The 18,301-nt window shown below is 31.2% G+C and overlaps 1 protein-coding gene across 2 annotated transcripts in view; it reads right to left on the reverse strand.

The window, feature by feature from the left end:
* The window catches only part of LOC118199287 (uncharacterized), a 122,458-nt gene that overhangs the window by 20,193 nt on the left and 83,964 nt on the right, over positions 1 to 18,301 (reverse strand). For both annotated transcript variants that reach the window (XM_085814399.1, XM_085814403.1), the window contains one exon: positions 12,917 to 13,012. In XM_085814399.1, coding sequence (XP_085670525.1) covers positions 12,917 to 13,012 — 96 coding nt within the window. The remainder of the gene's footprint in view (positions 1 to 12,916; positions 13,013 to 18,301) is intronic.

Genomic DNA, 18,301 nt, shown 5'->3' on the forward strand with positions numbered 1-18,301 from the left:
TTAGGGGGAGATTAAGCACCTGGCAAAGCATCTGTTTAAGTGGAGGGACATCTTCAAAGAGAACTTTATAAGGGAAATGAGCTTAATCAGGATGAACTACCAGTGCTCAGCAACTTTTCTACTCTGCTACTGGAGGGGCCATATGTTATGTAATTTTTATATACAGTACAAAGTCCGAGATCCAGACATCCAATATCCAGAATGATCTAAAATTTGGACCTTAACCCATTGAGGACCAGTGTCATGTATACACAACGCAACAATTCCACTCCTACCAGCCCAGCGTCCTGTATATGTGCCGGTACGATTCTGCTCCTACGAACAAAGCGTCCCGTATGTGATAGATACAGTTACAGTTACACATATAACATCTCCCTTTTTTTTATAAAAAATAATAATAGTAGTAAAATTAAACATATTCTTTTAAATAATAAGGTTTCTTAACAGTCCTACCAGATTGAGTAAGGTAGTTATGTCCATTTGAAAAATTTGATGATACTATACCTCTTTCACTATTTGGTGACACAACACTTCTGTTAGGTTTTGAAGGACTTACAGGCACATCTAAATTTGTAGTGCTCCTACTATTTTCATGTATCTCGGGTTCATCTATAGCTTCATTCTCATAGTTGTTTTGTATTGCAAACTCTTTCTGATTAGTTCCTTTAAGAAGGTCTCTTCTGTTCCTTTCTACAATTCTTCCATCTGTTCTTATAATCCTATATGAATGTGGTCTTTCTGCTTCTTCTATAATTTTCCTTCTTTCATTTAGTTTTCTCCCTTTCTCTTTTATGTAAACATGATCTCCTGTTTTCAGTGGTTTTAATGGTCTTGCATTCCTATCATAATAACTTTTTTGTAAAGTTTGTCTATTCAGCAAATGTTGTTTATGGTCTTCATATCGTTTAGCTTGGACAAAATTCTCTTTTATAGGCATCAATCCATTCACTTTTCTTCCAAACATCAATTCTGAAGGTGACTTAATTTCATCTGAAATAGGAGAGTTACGATATTCCAGTAATACTAAATATGGATCCTTGTTGTCAACTACAGCTTTTTCTAACATTCGCTTGACAGTTTGAATATGCCTTTCAACCATTCCATTAGATTGTGGGTAATTTGGACTTGAAGTTCTGGTTTCAAAATTCCATCTTCTTGCAAAATCTTTACATTTTCTGCAATTATATTGTGGAGAATTATCCGAATATACTATTTTCGGAATACCATGTCTTGCAAAAATTGATTTCAATTGCTTTATCACTGCTACACTTGACAAATCTTCCAAATGTCCAATTTCAACATATTTGGTAAAATAATCTATAACCATTAGATAATCCCTTCCTTGAAAGTAAAAGAGATATGTTCCCAATACTTCCCATGGACCATTAGGTATTTCTTTAGATATCATTGGTTCTTTAGTATTAGCTTTTTGTAAACTTAAACATGTTTGACAATTCAGTACCAAATCTTCAATTTCTTTCGACATTCCTGGCCAATATAATATTTCTCTTGCTTTGATCTTGTTTTTTACTACTCCTAAATAACCATAATGAATTATGCTTAACATATCTTTCCGTAAACTTCTTGGTACAACAACACAGGAATTTTTAAATATTAATCCATTTGCTTCTCATAGTTCTTCTCTGAAGTTAAAATATGGTTTTGCCAGGTCTGGAACCATACATTTTTCATCTGGCCATCCAGTTTTAATTATTTTTTTTAAAACTTGTAGTTCTTCATCTTTTTCTGTTTCCAGTTGAAAAACTTCCATTTTACCATTAGACATTGGTATACATTCTACAACCAATCCAACATGAGCTTCTATGTCTCCTTCAAAGAAATCAGATCCTTTATCAGTGAATGATCTTGATAATGCATCCGCTATAAAAAGTTATTTTCCTGGTTTGTATTTTATCCCAAACTGATATGGCTGTAATCTTATACGCATTCTTTGTAGTCTTACAGGGCATTTATTTAATGGCTTTTTGAAAATTGATTCCAATGGTTTATGGTCACTTTCCACAGTAATATATTTTCCAAATATATACTGGTGAAATTTCTCACACGCAAATACAATAGCTAAAGTTTCCTTTTCAATTTGAGCATAATTCTTCTGCATATCTGTTAATGCCTTAGATGCATATGCTACTGGTACATTATTCTGAAGTAAGACTGCTCCTAGTCCTTCTTGAGATGCATCTACATATAAAACTACTGTCATCTTTATATCATAATACTGTAAAACTGGTTTATTTACTAAGACATCTTTTAGCCTTCTAAATGCTTTTTCATGTGTTGCATTCCAGTTCCAGATAACGGAGTGTTAAATGTAGTAAATTTGCCAAAATGCTTTGTTTGCATCTAAAATACTAAAGACCTTTGCATTTGTCATTTGAGATGAAATTTCTTCAAAGGTTGGTATGTGATAATGTTCTCTCAGTATATTTTGGTTAAGGTGCTGAGGATCTAAACACACTCTTAAATTACCATCCTTTTTCCTTACTACCACTACTGAATTCACAAATTCTGTTGGTTGGTTAACTTCCTTTATAATACCATCTTTTTCCATTCTTGCTAATTCCATTTTTAATGGATTTAATAAGCTAAGGGTTCTATTTTACCAACAGCTCTTGGTTTTAATTTAATATGATATGTATATCCAGTTAAATTCCCAGTTCCTTTAAACAAATCTTGATATCCTTTTAAAGATTTTGGTAACTTTTCATTGGAATCAGGATTTACTGTACAAATCCTTTGTATTAGGTTTAATTTTTGCAATGTAGGTAAACCTAAAATAGCTGGAACAGTTTTGTCACATGCTACAACTTGAAATTCTACTTCATCCTTGTCCCCTTTTGATGTTTCACATAATAATTTACATTTTCCGACTACATCAATTGTAGTACCATTGTAATTATTTAAAGTGACTTTTGATTTAGTCAAACACTTATCTCTTAAATTTAATTGTTTAAATTTAGGCAATGGTAGCACATTACACTGAGCTCCAGTATCCAACTTAACAAATAACTATTTAGATATGTTTACTTTTAGTTTTTCAAACCATTCTGTTTTATTTTTAGAAAATGGATTTGTATCTTCTACTGACCCTAAAATATATTCATTACCATTATTATGCAACTCATGCTCTAAATTATTCTGCACAACATTAACATTTTTATAAGTGCACATTTTAGAAAAGTAATTTTCATTTTACAGTACAAGCAAATCTTATTATAAGCAAGGCAGTAGTATAACTTATGAAAAGTTCCACATTTTCTACATGGTTTTGGATTATTGTACTTATTTCCTTGATAGTTTGAAGAAGATTTAGTACTTTGTTGCTTTTGTTTTACACGATAGTCTTTCTTACAAGGCTGACTTTTTTCCTCTGAAGGTCGAAATTTATTACGTTTGATCGCTTCTATTTTATTTTCTTCAGTTAAAGTTTTCAGCTGAAGTTCTGCTAATTCAGAAGCTTTACACATTTTAATACATTTCTCCAATGTTAACTGATCTTCCCTTAATAATCTATCTTTGAGATTTTTATTTAGAATTCCATTTACTATTCTATCCCTTATTAAAGTATCTTTTAATTCTGCAAATCCACAGTTGCTACTTAATTTCTTTAAATTGGTTAAAAAATCATCAAACGATTCACCTACATGTTGTGTTGGACAGAAAAATATATGTCTATCAACACTTTCGTTTGCTTTCGGTATGCAAAACTTTTCGAAAGCTTCAATTACTTTGTCAACATCCTTCTTATCTTCTTCACTTAAATTAAAAGTATTAAACTTTTCAAGTGCTTCTTCATCAATAATATGCAATAAAATAGCTACTTTAATTTCAGGTGATTTAGTAATACCACCAGATGCTAACAGATAAATTTGGAATTTTTGTTTCCATTTCTTCCAATTTTTGCTTAAATTACCTTCGAAACTTAGATTACTTGGTGGCTTTAATCCATTCATATTTAATTTAGGACTTTAAATAATTTATATATACGTATTTTTAGTCACTTCCAATAAAAATAAACAACGCACTTACCCACAATATAAGTTTCGATCTCACAGTAAACAACTTTCCATCATGTTTTTGTTTAGAATATCTCCAAACATCGTTTATTCTACATTGCTCATCTACTATTCTATATTGCAGTTATGATTAAAGATAATAATAGATACAGTTACAGTTACATATATAACACGTATACGTGACATTAAAACGGAATGATTTATTAGAATTTTTAAAAGCCAGTAAATGAATCTAAGTGGTAATTGTTTTCACATGGATTGATTCATACGGTATTTGACTTTCATGTACTGGCATTAGTTTCTGTTTTGTGCTTCTTCTTTTGAGAGATTTATTGAAATAAACAAACTGGAAATCAGGGCTGTTTATAAGTGCGCCTTTGAATTAAAGGGTAACAGGCATTTTTGTTTATTTCGTTAGGCTTTTCTTTTTTCTTCTTTGTTTTTCTATTTATTTTGAAATGTATATATTGACGTGATCAGTAACAAATAGCCTGCCAGTGGGGGTCTTTCCTTGATCACTTTTCGGTCATCGTGGATGCTGTTTTTGATTTAGAAAAATAGGAAATTTTCTAATATAAACCTGATGTTACGCAGTGTTTGAGGATGAAATATTTCTGTCTTTTGAAGAAATTTTGGGACATGTGTTGGGGTTATATTCAGTTTCATTCTGTTAGCCATGGCTAAGAGACCTTACTTAAAAACTTAAAAATTTGTCCAAAATCACTGGACACCTTTCCGTCTAACTGGAAGACAGTTTCCGAAAATTTACGTTGATGGAAAAGGTAATAAAGGTAGGAGATGTGTTGTATGTGCTAAAACTAAGGAAAAGCGAAAGCAAACAACATATTTTGAGTGCGAAATATGCAATGTAGGACTGTGTTCCTTGTTTTGAATTATTTCCCACACAGCAGAATTTTTAAACTGGAATTTCATTACCTACAAGTATAATTCTTGTTTATTTATTTATTTATTTTTTAAATTTCGTATTTGTAAATTTTTTTTCATGTTTATAGTATTTATTTCTGTGTGTATAGTTATGATTTTAGTATTTTGCCTGTTTAATTTATTTCTATTAATGTGATATTCCTTATATTAATACATATTAAAAATAAGTACATTAAATACGCAAATTCAAAAATTGAAGTCATAATATTAAAATGCTGATTTTATATGATAAAATTAGGCTTAACTGCTGAAAATGTGTGCCTGGTGGCGACGATCCATTTCAGTGTGTCTGGTCCCGTGACTGCACTTTGTTCTCCCGGCGCTGGTCCTTAAGGGGTTAAAGATGCAACAAAATTTTTTTTAGGTTTCTTTTTTAAAATGCTTTACGCATGTGAATTTGATTTTTTTCCCCATAAGAAAATGCATAGAGAATATTGATTCTTAATTTTACTTTGGCACTAAATAAACTACTTTGTTATCAAAGAAACAATCACTTTTACATAAATTTGTATGATCAATAATTTGGCTCCCTAACAGCATATCTGCTTGGCATACATCTCAAACCAACACATTCTATAAGGAAACATCATTGATTTTACAACTACTAATATTTAACATCCCTGATGCCACAACTTGGCGAATCATTATTTATTACATTTGGCTTTCATCACCGTATGTTTATCAACACATGACAACTTGATTAATAACTCATGCAGCAATGCCTAAACATTTTTTTATATTAGTAATTGAATAACAAAGAGTATGGAAACCTTTTATATTGACAGTATGCTTGGCGAAGATTACAGATTTAAAGTTAAATGCACTAAATATTGACAAAAATTTCTTTCCCTATGTTAAAAATAGATTTTGTTAATGATACTCATAGGCCAAAAGAGTACATTTAGTGCAATTTGAATTAAGAACATTGAGTGCTACTTGAATTAAGAATAACTCACTTTTTTATTCACATAAACACAAAACGAGCACAAAAGCTTGTATGGCTGCACTGGGTGGCAGAATTTAGGGAAGATAAAATATTTGGAATTTAGAGAAGCACTGAGTAACAAAATTAAAGTATGATAAAATTTTCAGAATTTAGGAAAAGCGCTGGGACCCAAAAATTACGAGGCGGCAAAAATTTAGAACTTGGGGAGGCTCTTGGTAGCAGAATTTACAACTTACAGAGACTGCATCAGGCGGCAAAATACCTGGCACCGGCCCTCACTAAGCTTAAGTATATGTGGGAATTTATTTATTCAGCACTCAGATAAGCCTTAAGCATGTGCAAGAATTAGATGTAAGTATAATAAATAACTAAATTAATACAATTCAGGCGTAACTATCTCAGTGCGCAACAGAAGCAAGACAAAATTTAACGGAACATTACAGATTTAAATCAATAATGTATAGCGAAATTACACTTTACTGATTTCAAAGAATTTTAGTTCATATAGCAGATTGAGCTGTTCCTTAACTTTCTGATTTGATCCAGCTTATCATTTTCGGCAGGCTGTTACAATTACAGCAATTTTATGGAAACTAAAGTTTGAACTCTCGATTATGTTGAAAACAGTTTCTAATTCTGAAATTGCAACAGGATCTACAAAGTGAAAGCATGTTTCAAGTTCCATTTAACAAAAAGTGGAATTGTGTCAAAACATGGATACAGGTATATCCATCCCAAAATTATGCAAGGAGTATGGCACTGGAAAGTCAACTGTATATGACATAACAGAAAAAGGAACTTTATGAATTTTTTGTTGATTCCAACAGCCTACTCACAATGAATAACAGAAAAATTATTCGCTATGCTTTAAGTGAAGATCATGACAAAGTGACGATTGAATGATCAGACAGAGACGCAATGAGCGAGTGCCATTGATAGGTAAAATACTAATGGCTCAAGGCAAAATATTTTATGAAGAAATAAACTTAGAAACTGAGTGCACATATTCAACAGACTGGTTAACCAAATTTTAAAATTGTCGTGGTATAATGAAATTATCAGGTGAAAAAGCTTCAGCTGATGTTGAAGCTACTGAGCAATTTGCAGATGAATTCATTGAACTCATTAATAGTGAAATGTTATCTCCAGGTCAAATTTAGAATGCTGATGAAAGTCTTTTCTGGCAATATGTACTACGAAATATCTTGGCAACTTCTACAGAAAAAGCTGCAACTGGTATCAAAGATTCCAAAGATAGACTAACAGTTTTAATATGGGAAAATGCTGCAAGAACATTCAAGTGTAAACTTTTTGTAATCAGAAAAAATATACGACCACGAGCATTTAAAGAAGTACAGATTTTTCCGTTATATATCATGCAAATAAAAGAGCACGAATGACACAACCATTAATGTATGATTGGTTTGAAAATCATTTCATACCCAAGGCATGGCAAAATTTGAATTCAGTTGGTTTACCTGATAAGCAAAAATTGTCCTAACTGTAGATAACTGTTCAACTCATATTTAAAGTTTTAACAAAAAATTTAATGTATCTGTGTTTTTTTTTTTTTTTTTTTTTTTTTTTTTTTTCCCTCCAAACTGTACATCTATCATTCAGCCTATGGATATCAGAATAACACATGCTGAAATGCAAATATAAAGTAGCATTTTTAAAATTCATGTTAAATTCTTGAATAATGGCAAGACTATTTAAGAATTTTTGAAATATTTTTGCATAAAATCTGCTGTGTGGAGCATCACAGGAGGATGTGCCTTCAGCTACTTTAAAAAGTGCTTGGCATAACTTAAGGCCAGCTACCATATTTCATGGTGAGAGTAATGACGATCATAGCCGTGAATTTGGAAGCTTTTTGGATATTGCAAACCACAGGTGAAATTTTCCAATTAATGGATTTTGTAAAGAAATGTGGATAAGCGGTAATAAATAATGATACAACAGAATTTTTTCATTGTGATGGCAATGCTCTAATTAATAAACAATTAACGGATGGCGAAACCTGTAGTATGGTTCTAGGTACAGAAAATACCAATGCTGATAGTGAAGAAAGTTACAGAGAGGTTATTGAAAATGAAAAAATATTCAATTGACAAGTTAGTCGGAATTCTCAAAACAGTAACTACAGAACTTGAACAGTGGAAGTTTGTAACTGAACAAGAAACTGTGTTTTTCTATAGAATTGAAGAGAAAGTATTAGCACAAAAAACGAAGCAACTTAAACAATTTACATTGAATGAAATGTTTAATAAAGCAAACAAATAAATATAAAGCTTTTTTTTTTTTTTTTTTGGTAAATTTTGATACCTTTCAGATCATAAATGCTTCACTATTTCATAATCATGATTTCATATTTTTAATTTTATAATTTCTTCATGACCGTTTTACTAGATTTAAAATGATGATCTAATATCTGGAAAAATTCCAAATCCGGAATCGCCCTACGAGTCTGGATCTCGGACTTTGTGCTCTATAAAAATATGGATCTTTACCATAAAAACATTAAGATAATTTATTCATTGGTGTTTGGATGGAACTTATTAGAGAATTGCCTAGAAAAGATGAAACCAATCACCTTTTAGACAGGAAAAATACCATGTAGATGCGACGAAGGGAAAATCACAACTGGTTTGATGGTTAAAACATCATTTTTATTTTGAACAGGAAGAACTATTGATAAATAGATTTTTGCTTATTTTATACAACACTAGGGCTGCTGAACACACTTCATGATTTTTATATATGAAAAAAAAAAAAAAAAAATTAGAAAGTAGGAAAAGAAGCTTAGCAAAGAGACATGACTTTCCTAGGCAGCAGCAGGTAAAAAAGTGATAAATAATAATTACAGTAATATTTATAAGCTGTGAAAGTCTTTGTGTTAATCCTCAGCAATAATTGGGCAAAAATGTACAGTAATGGAGATACTGCAGAGAAAATGCATGTTGCTTTAGTTGAAAATTACAATTCAAAGTTTTGATGACTGAAATGATTGACTATGATTACATGAAGAGTCAATTTGTTCCAATTAAGTTTAATTTGTTAATAAATTTCCATGATATTTTTATATCTGACATATGTACGTGTTATAATTTTGTTGTTGGATAATACAACTCACTAGAGAAGGCACCAATTATTTTGCAGTCGTAGTTGGGATGGTGATAGAGGTAGCTGAAATACAGATTGCATATTAGATAACTGGAACTTTGGAAAACACAACTAGTTTGAGGGTCAGAATACCATTTTATTTCTTGGTGAATAATTTCTTGGACATATTTTAAGATAACTCTTTTTGGCTTGCACAGCACTATAGGTACTACAAGTGCCCCATAATTTAATATACACATATCCCATTTTTAAATAATAGATAAAAGCTGCAAAGCTATTAAGTACATGCTTGCTTAGTGAAAAGAGGGAGGAAAAATGAATGTGCAATTCAGATGAGAATATAAATAAACTTAGAATCCTTTTTCACAATTCTGAACAGTGGCTGAATAAGAACATTCGCATTGCAGATGAAATAATGGTGTAAAAAATTTATGAAATAATGGTGTAAATAATTTGTGAAGGAAACACCTTCACAAAAGCCCACTGGATGAAAGCTCACATAACGAAAGACCACAAAAAAATCCTTACTGTGATTATTGCTCACACAACAAATACCCACACTAATGAATGCACACATTGATAGAAGCCCACGTGGTTTTTGTCACTATAAAATGTATTTATGATTGCAATTATAGTAAATGGAGTACTCAGATCTGAAATTTAATGTCTCAAAAATATGTCTGTTTAGACAACCATCTTCAGTAATATTTCATTTTCCAGTTATTGAAAATTTTCAAAATATTTGAAATTCTAGCTAAATCTTTAAACAAAAATAATTCAAGAAACAAATTAAAGAATATACAAGAAAGTTTTTTTTTTTTTTTTTTTTTTTTTTTTTTCCCTTCACTTTCAAGCGAAATTTCAGATAGTGTTTATTGTCTGATATTTCACATACTGTTTTATATTTTTCCTAAATAATAAATTGAATGAGAAAATACATCCAATTTATTTGCACAAAACATATTTTCTTCACACTGTACCTTTTGCTATATAATATGTTTACACTAAAACTGATTTCTTAGCTTTATCGACTTGAATGCTCATCTATGATACATTTTTCCAGTTACAGAGTTTTTCAGAATAATTAAAAGACAATTAGATATCAGAATAGGATAGTTTTGATAAAATAAATTTTACTTTTTTTATACCTTCCATTAAGAAAAAATACCAATCAGCAAAATATTATGCATTAATCTTATAAAAATTCTAGTCATTCATGTTCAAACCTTACAGTTGTTATCGCTTAGTACAAGAAGGCTACCTTCTTAAATGGAGGAATGCCTTCATGGATGAAAAGCATACAATTAATCTCTTAGACTTTAGCAAAACTTTTGACTAGCTATCAGTGTTTAGTTGTTTGTGTCATTTCGTAACAAGTGAGACTTTCATGATAAGAACAGTTACCTTTGAGATGTCTATAGTAATCCTCGTGTGCCTTTTTCATAATCAATTAAATGAACATTTGAGATTTTGAAAGCTGGAGGATATTCTTTCAAGCCCATCTGTCTTTACAAGCAGATCACTGAGTATGTAAGAATTATAAAATTTCAGTAATGATGTACAGTCAAAAGTCGTTAATCTGGACTCGTCAGGACTTCGGCGATTCTGGATTATCCATTTTTCCGGACTATAGATCATCAGTTTAAATCTGGTAAGATGGCATGCAGAAATTATAAAATTAAAAATATGAAACCGTAATTTATGAAATAAAGAACAATTATGTTCTAAAGGGTATCAAAATTTACGAAAAAAAAAGCTTAATAATTATTTGTTTACTTTATTAAACATTTCTTTCAATGTAAGTTGTTTAAGTTGCTTCGTTTTATGTGATAATACTTTCTCTTTAATTCTATAAACAGACATAATTTCTTGTTCAGTTACAAAGTTCCGCTGTTCAAGTCCTATAATTGCTGTGTCGAGAATACCGACTAATTTGTCAATCGAAATTTTTTCGTTTTCAATAACCTCTGTGTCACTTTCTTCTTTATCGGAAGCAAATTATAATGACGAGGAATCTGATTTAAATCAATCAAAGACGGAGTACATTGAGATGAAATACTACATTTAGTAAGGAATTATGAGCCAAATCAAATAAAAACATCTGCCCTGAAGATAAGGATAGTGCTGACAAATTAACTTCCAATTCATTGTGAGCCGCGTCAATTGTTTTGTTCAGTATAAGCTTGGAATATTGAGATATCACTGTGTAAGCTTCCTCTTTAGATGTGCTTTGCATTGCATTGTGTCTAAAGTTCTTAGAAGTTCACACTGTAATTATTGACTCTACTCTGCGATACTGTGAAGAGCTGCATGATTAATTTTGTCAAAATTTTCAAAACTGCAAATTGTTTCTTTTAGTAAAATAAATTTTATCAACTTATTGTCGGTTCTGTGTGAATTCAATCTTTATGAACCAACACCCACACAATATAAATGTTTTACTAAAGGAAGTTATAAAAGCTCATTTTAAAATTATTTGAAGAAATACCTTGACATCACATTATACAATTAAAATATTAGTTCAAATATGAACCTTCTTCAAATGCTACAGATTAAAGTTGATGAAAAATAAAGAATTAGACTATTCAAATTATTTCTCTCTGTGTGGTTTAAAAATTCAATCACTCTAATGCCCAAATTGACTGGAAAGGAACCTGAAGCTATTTCAGGAGTGTAACAGAATAAGATCTCATAGTGCAGGGCATTCTTTATGCATTCAAACCATTCTAATTTATGAATATATCTATAAAACACCAGTAGTCAATACAAATTCAGCAAAATATTAAATTAGTTACAGAAAAATCAGTTGCATTAGCTATTTAATGTAAATTCTACTTTTATTAAATATAATAAATGCTTTAGTTTTCAAGAAGTCTCAATCAATTTCAAGAAGTAATACATTTAATTAAAAATATTTTTGCAGTTATTTGAATTGTCCAAAATAATTTGAATATTTTAAATAAATTTTATATCTGCATATTCAGTATAAAATAAATATGAATTGTTTTATGAGATCTTTATATCTTTCTAATTAAGGCAATGGTAGAAATTTCATTATACTTATTTAATATAAATATTGTTACGAATTTTGTACATAGATAGATGATTTTTGTTCAATGATATATGAAACTTGTATTTTTCTGTGTAATATAACATGAAAAATTTAGATAGACAAGCTATGTTGGACAAATAAGAATACAGGAGAAAGTCTATTTAATATTAAATAATTATCTCGCTAGATGGTGAGACTGGCAACGGTTTTGGCGACTAAATTTTGTCGCCTAATTAGTGAGAGAGTTAATTTACTCAATGTTAAATAGACTTGCACCTGTATTCTTATTTTTTCTGCATAGCTTGTCTCTCTAGATTTTTTATGTTACATTACCTTCCTTTTTTCACACCTGCAGCTACATCATGCTGGTCCTGCCTTCCATTCTGCACAAGATATCCAAAATGAGGTTGATCTAGTTCTGGACTCATGGCCACCAAGTTGCTGGGCAGAAGGCTTTGAAAAACTATAAAAGTACTGGCAGAAAATCACAGATTTGGGTGGTGATTACTACTCACACTAGAGAGGTAATGCTTTCATGACTTTTTTATTTACTTTAAAGAATGTTCTTTGTGGAAATCTTTCGTTACAACCAGATATATTTTATCAACTTATCATTGAACCTGTGTACATTCAATTCATTACAAACACATACACATTCAAAAATACATTATTATACAAGTTATATATACAAGAACTAAATTTCATAAAACTAAGGAAATATACTATGCTTAACCCTATGCGGTAATTTTGAAATGACAACAAAATAGCCACCTTTTCAAGCTGAAAAACAGATGAAATAAATGAAAATGTACTTACTTAAAAACTTCTTTTTTAAATTTAGGCCTTGAAGTTCTATCCGCACTACTTGTGCTAGCAACTTTACGAGCAGGAGATCCTGCACTGGCATGACGGCTAAAATATAAAGGTTATATTTATGTCCCTATAGGTAAACGATACATTACAAAGAAGAAACATAAGTAATATTTCTCTTTACTATCACAAGTTACTTATTAGATCATTACAACTCACTATTTAGCACAGACCACTCAGATGATAATGAGAAGAAAATAAATTAATAGAATTTAATATATCATAATCAATCATAGCATTTTAAATAAAGAAATAAAATTAATCTTGTTTATTTTGGAAAAAAATTACTTTTATGATTAATTTGCACTAAAATCAAATAAAACAATTTCATTATCAACCTTAGAAGAAATTTTTATTCAATACAGGGGGCAGTGGAGATGAAAGTTCAAAATTTCAACTCTGATATCTCGATATTTGTTCATTGATTCCAGTTTCAATTTGCATAGCATATATTGAGTTAGCCAAAAAGTTCCGCTGTTTTTCAAATTAAAGAGGATTTTCTTCTAATTATTTTGTTGCTGCTGCTAAGGAATGACCTTGATCAAAATGAATATTTAAAAATATAGTCCTTTCTGGTCATGTTGTGTACAGGGTTTGTCCAGAAAGTAATACAGGGTTTGTACGCATTTCTCCACACTGAAATTAAGTATAATATAATTGCTGTGTTGAGAATACCGACTAATTTGTCAATCGAAATTTTTTCGTTTTCTATAACCTCTGTCACTTTCTTCGCTATCGGAAGCGAATTATAATGACGAGGAATTTGATTTAAATCATATCAAAGACGGAGTACATCGAGATGAAATACTACATTTAGTAAGGAATTATAAGCCAAATAAAATAAAAACATCTGCCCTGAAGATAAGGATAGTGTTGACAGATCAACTTCCAATTCATTGCGCGCCGCAGCGTTAAAGATAAACAAAGTTTAGATAAACAAAGGATATGCCTTTATCCATCTTTTGCAGCAATTCCACTTTTTCTTTAATAGACTTTGAAACATACTTTGTAGATTTTTTACATATTAGTAAATATATATCAGAAATTCTATTTGACATAATCAAAAGTTCAAGCTTACTTTTATAAAATTGCTCTAACAGTCTGCAAAAAGTAATAAGGCGAATACAATTCGAAGATTAAGGAACAACGCAATCTGCAACATTAACTGAATTAGATAATTTTAGCTTAGCTTATACTGTTCGTTATACATTAAACGTGCACTCGTAAACTTATTTTGCGCACGCGCACACGCATATTCGCAGCCGTAAAGGACTTACGTGCATGCGTCAATGCGACGCATGCGCAGAAAGTTTGTAGCTTTGAGGTCCGTATTATAGATCATTCCGGATTATGGGTGTCCGAATTAACGACTTTTGAGTGTACTTATAATAATTGGACATACTTGAAAGATAAGTGACATTTTATTTAGGCTTTACTAACAGTTAGCTTTTTTTTTTTTTTTTTTTTTTTTGTTTCATTTTGTCACATACTTGCTGAGTCTAGAGGTTTAGAAAATAGTAAGTAGATTTTATGTCAAGCGGGACAGGTTAAAATGAGAACTAAAATCATAATCACCATGATTCAAAACAAGACACTGGCTGTTGCCACCACTCTTGCTTGCCTAGGGAGAGATCTGCTGATCAGAACAAACCTTAAAGGACTGATATAAGCACGGTAGGCAAGTTTTGAAAGATAGCTGAGTTCTTGTTTGACGAGTTAGTGTCGTAACTTCGCGTAGAGTTCCAGGGGGTGTAACTCAGTTAATATAGTTTAAGGTTCTAATAATTCACTAAAGTACCAGAGGTGATAAGTTGTTTTGCATTATTTTAAGTCTCACTAGATGTGAAGAATAAGTTTTACATGAATTTTTTACATTTTTTGTGTTTTATCTTGTGACCACAGTAAGGGTTAATAAAAGGCAATAACCCACTTTAATATGCAGAGATAATTTTTAAGGGTAAGCAGTTAGTTATAGTTATTAAATTGGGTATTATATAACCTTAGTCATTATGGATTTACATAGCCACTATTAAATCTTATTTATTTTTTAACAACATTTGTTAAAAAAGTCCTATTAAAATCACAATCTAATAAAATTTCACAGTTTAAAATATATGTAATTTATGACATTGATTCTTAAATGATATTAGGATAATTACCCATTAAAAGCTACAAACCATTTATGTTTTGTAGCAACAACACTCGACAAAATATTTATGCATCTTTTTAATTTGAAGGCTTCCCAGACATTTTGGCTAATTTATATAGATTTCCTTCTATTTAAGCACTTTTTCTAGCAATTAGAAATTTGTCTCAGTATGAAAAAAAAAAAAGTTCTTACTAGTTTCTGAGTGTTTTATTTCCTAACCTGTCAACCTCTCCACAATGTACCTATGAGGGTTTTACTTGAGCTGGTAAAAGTTAAATAGTCCAAAACCCTCCATCAGATGTGAAGCAAATTATCGCTATGTCTGAAAGCAACTACAAAGTCAGACAGTTTTAAATAAACTTTTTATTTAAAAAGAACTTATATATAAAGGCATTTTCTTAGGTTAACAAAGTCAATTACAGCTCGTGGTGATGTAATTGAACAAGAGTGAAATTCAAACTAAAAATATGGACTAGTGGTCAATTTTATTTCACTTTATAGTAAAGGCTAAAATTGTAAACAACTGGGAAATTTACATAGTAATAACTGTACATATCTTTGAAAAACAATTTTCTTTCTCTTTATGTATTCAGTTTCTTTCTTCCACGTTTTCTTTTCATTTTAGAATTTTTTAATTTAATTAAACATTTCTGTTATTCTAAAAAAAGTAAATGCATTTAGAATGTATAGAAAAAGCTGCTAATTTTATTTCTCTAGTAATATGAAAATTCAGAAGAAATGTGAAATATATATGGTAAGGTCCGGTTACAGAGCTGGTGTGGCATAATTTTCAGAATTTAGTGACACACCAAGCAACAAAATCTAGAAATGGCAAAACTTTTAGAATTTAGAACAGGCATTGGAAGCAGAATTTAGAAAGGCACCAAGCAGCAGAATTTAAGATCCACAGACTGCATCAGGTGGGAAAATGCATAGTGCCAGCTAGTGCCTAGTGATGCATTAAGACATGCAGTACAAAGTCTGTAATCTGGACGTCCATCATTCGGAATGATCTATAATCCAGACCTCAAAGCCACAAACTTTTTTATTTTTGTATGCTTCATGCATGTGCGTAATGCGCTTACGCTATGCATGCGCGTTTAGCACAAAAAACGAAGCAACTTAAACAACTTACATTGAAAGAAACAATTAATAAAGTAAACAAATAAATATTAAACTTTTTTTTTTGTAAATTTTGATACCCTTTAGATCATAATTGCTCTTTATTTTATAAATTACGGTTTCATATTTTTAATTGTATAATTTCTGCATGCCATCTTACCAGATTTAAATTGATGATCTATAATCTGGAAAAACCCTTAAACCGGAATCGCCGAAGTCCCGACAAGTCCGGATTACGGACTTTGTTCTGTATTAGATATCTTTTAAATTGTCAGTTTTCAATTTCTTTATTAATAAAAAACTTCTTTTATATAGTGCCTGTCCATATGATAAGATTAGAAGCGTTTTTTTATATTTTCCATGCTTGTGTCTAGTGAAAAGTAGAGAAAATAAAAGGAAGATAAAAATGTTAAGAAAAAGATTCTAGTATCAAAAGTAAAACATTCAACTACAGTCAAAAGTCGTTAATCTGGACTCGTCGGGACTTCGGCAATTCCGGATTATGGATCATCAGTGTAAATCTGGTAAGATGGCATGCAGAAATTATAAAATTAAAAATATGAAACCATAATTTATGAAATAAAGAACAATTATGATCTAAAGGGTATCAAAATTTACAAAAAAAAAAAAAAAAAAAAAAAAAAAGGCTTAATATTTATTTGTTTACTTTATTAAACATTTCTTTCGGTGTACGTTGTTTAAGTTGCTTCGTTTTATGTGATAATACTTTCTCTTTAATTCTATAAACAGACATAATTTCTTCTTCAGTTACAAAGTTCCGCTGTTGAAGTCCTATAATTGCTGTGTCGAGAATACCGACCAATTTGTCAATCGAAATTTTTTCGTTTTCAATAACCTCTGTGTCACTTTCTTCACTATCGGAAGCGAATTATAATGACGAGGAATTTGATTTAAATCATATCAAAGACAGAGTACATCGAGATGAAATACTACATTTAGTACGGAATTATAAGCCAAATAAAATAGAAACATCTGCCCTGAAGATAAGGATAGTGCTGAGAGATTAACTTCCAATTCATTGCGCGCCTAGGAAGTGTCAGGACCGAGCTGTGATGCCATTCTTTCATGATCCTTTTCAAGTCGGGAGAACAGGAAGAAGTCTGAATGAGCAACATCCAGGCTGTAGGTTGGCTGTTGAAGCTGATGCCACATTTGGTCAGGTAGTCCATGTCAGCAAAGGTGATGTGGCTCGACACATTGTCGTGATGGAGCCTCAATGATCCAGTGACTGCTGGATGGATGCAATGGACTTGTTTTCTTTCAAGTACTTTCATGTAGAATGCAGCATTCACAATCTAGCCAAGCAGTACAAACTCTCTGTGAGACATTCCTTTGCAGTCAAAAAAGATGCTGAACATCAATTTCATTTTAGACTTGCTCATGAAGGTTTAATTTTGGGGCGATGCGAGGCGGGGAGTGTGCCATTCAGGAACTTTGTCACGGGGTCATACTAAAAAATCCACAACTTATCTCTGGTGATAACATTGTCACAAACACAATCAAGAAGTTCTTCACTAATCACAAAGCAGGCATCTTTGTTTTTGTTCATCAGTTAGTACAATCAGCAAAAAATTTTCTCATTCTGAAGTTTTGGGTTACGATTTTGTGCATAATAGTTTTTTGCAAGTTTAATTGTTCTTCTAATTATTATTTAATGTTCTGATATCATCTGCATACTGAATCTGCGGTCACAGTTCAAAAGATTTCCCACTTCCAGTAAGTTTTCATCGCATTTTGCCATTGAAGGCCATCCTTACCATTAATTATCTTCAACCTGGTCTCTTCCCTCCCGAAACAGTTTGTACCACTCAAAAACACTTAATCGACCCATGGCATCTCTTCCATAAGCAGGCTTGATCATCTCATGGGTCTCATTCACAGTTTTACCCAGTTTGATGCAAACTTCATGCATAATGCTGCTCTAACAAACGATTCATTGTGGAGATCATAAGGTACCTTGAAAGAAGTTCACCTTAAACTTGATCTACACTCCGTGAAGGCTTTGAGATGACTGGTGACTAGTAACTAAGATCTCCTGC

The sequence above is a fragment of the Stegodyphus dumicola genome, chromosome 1 (genome assembly GCF_044657685.1).
Source record: "Stegodyphus dumicola isolate Sdum_Otavi_A_Nest chromosome 1, ASM4465768v1".
NCBI classification, from domain to species: domain Eukaryota; kingdom Metazoa; phylum Arthropoda; class Arachnida; order Araneae; family Eresidae; genus Stegodyphus; species Stegodyphus dumicola.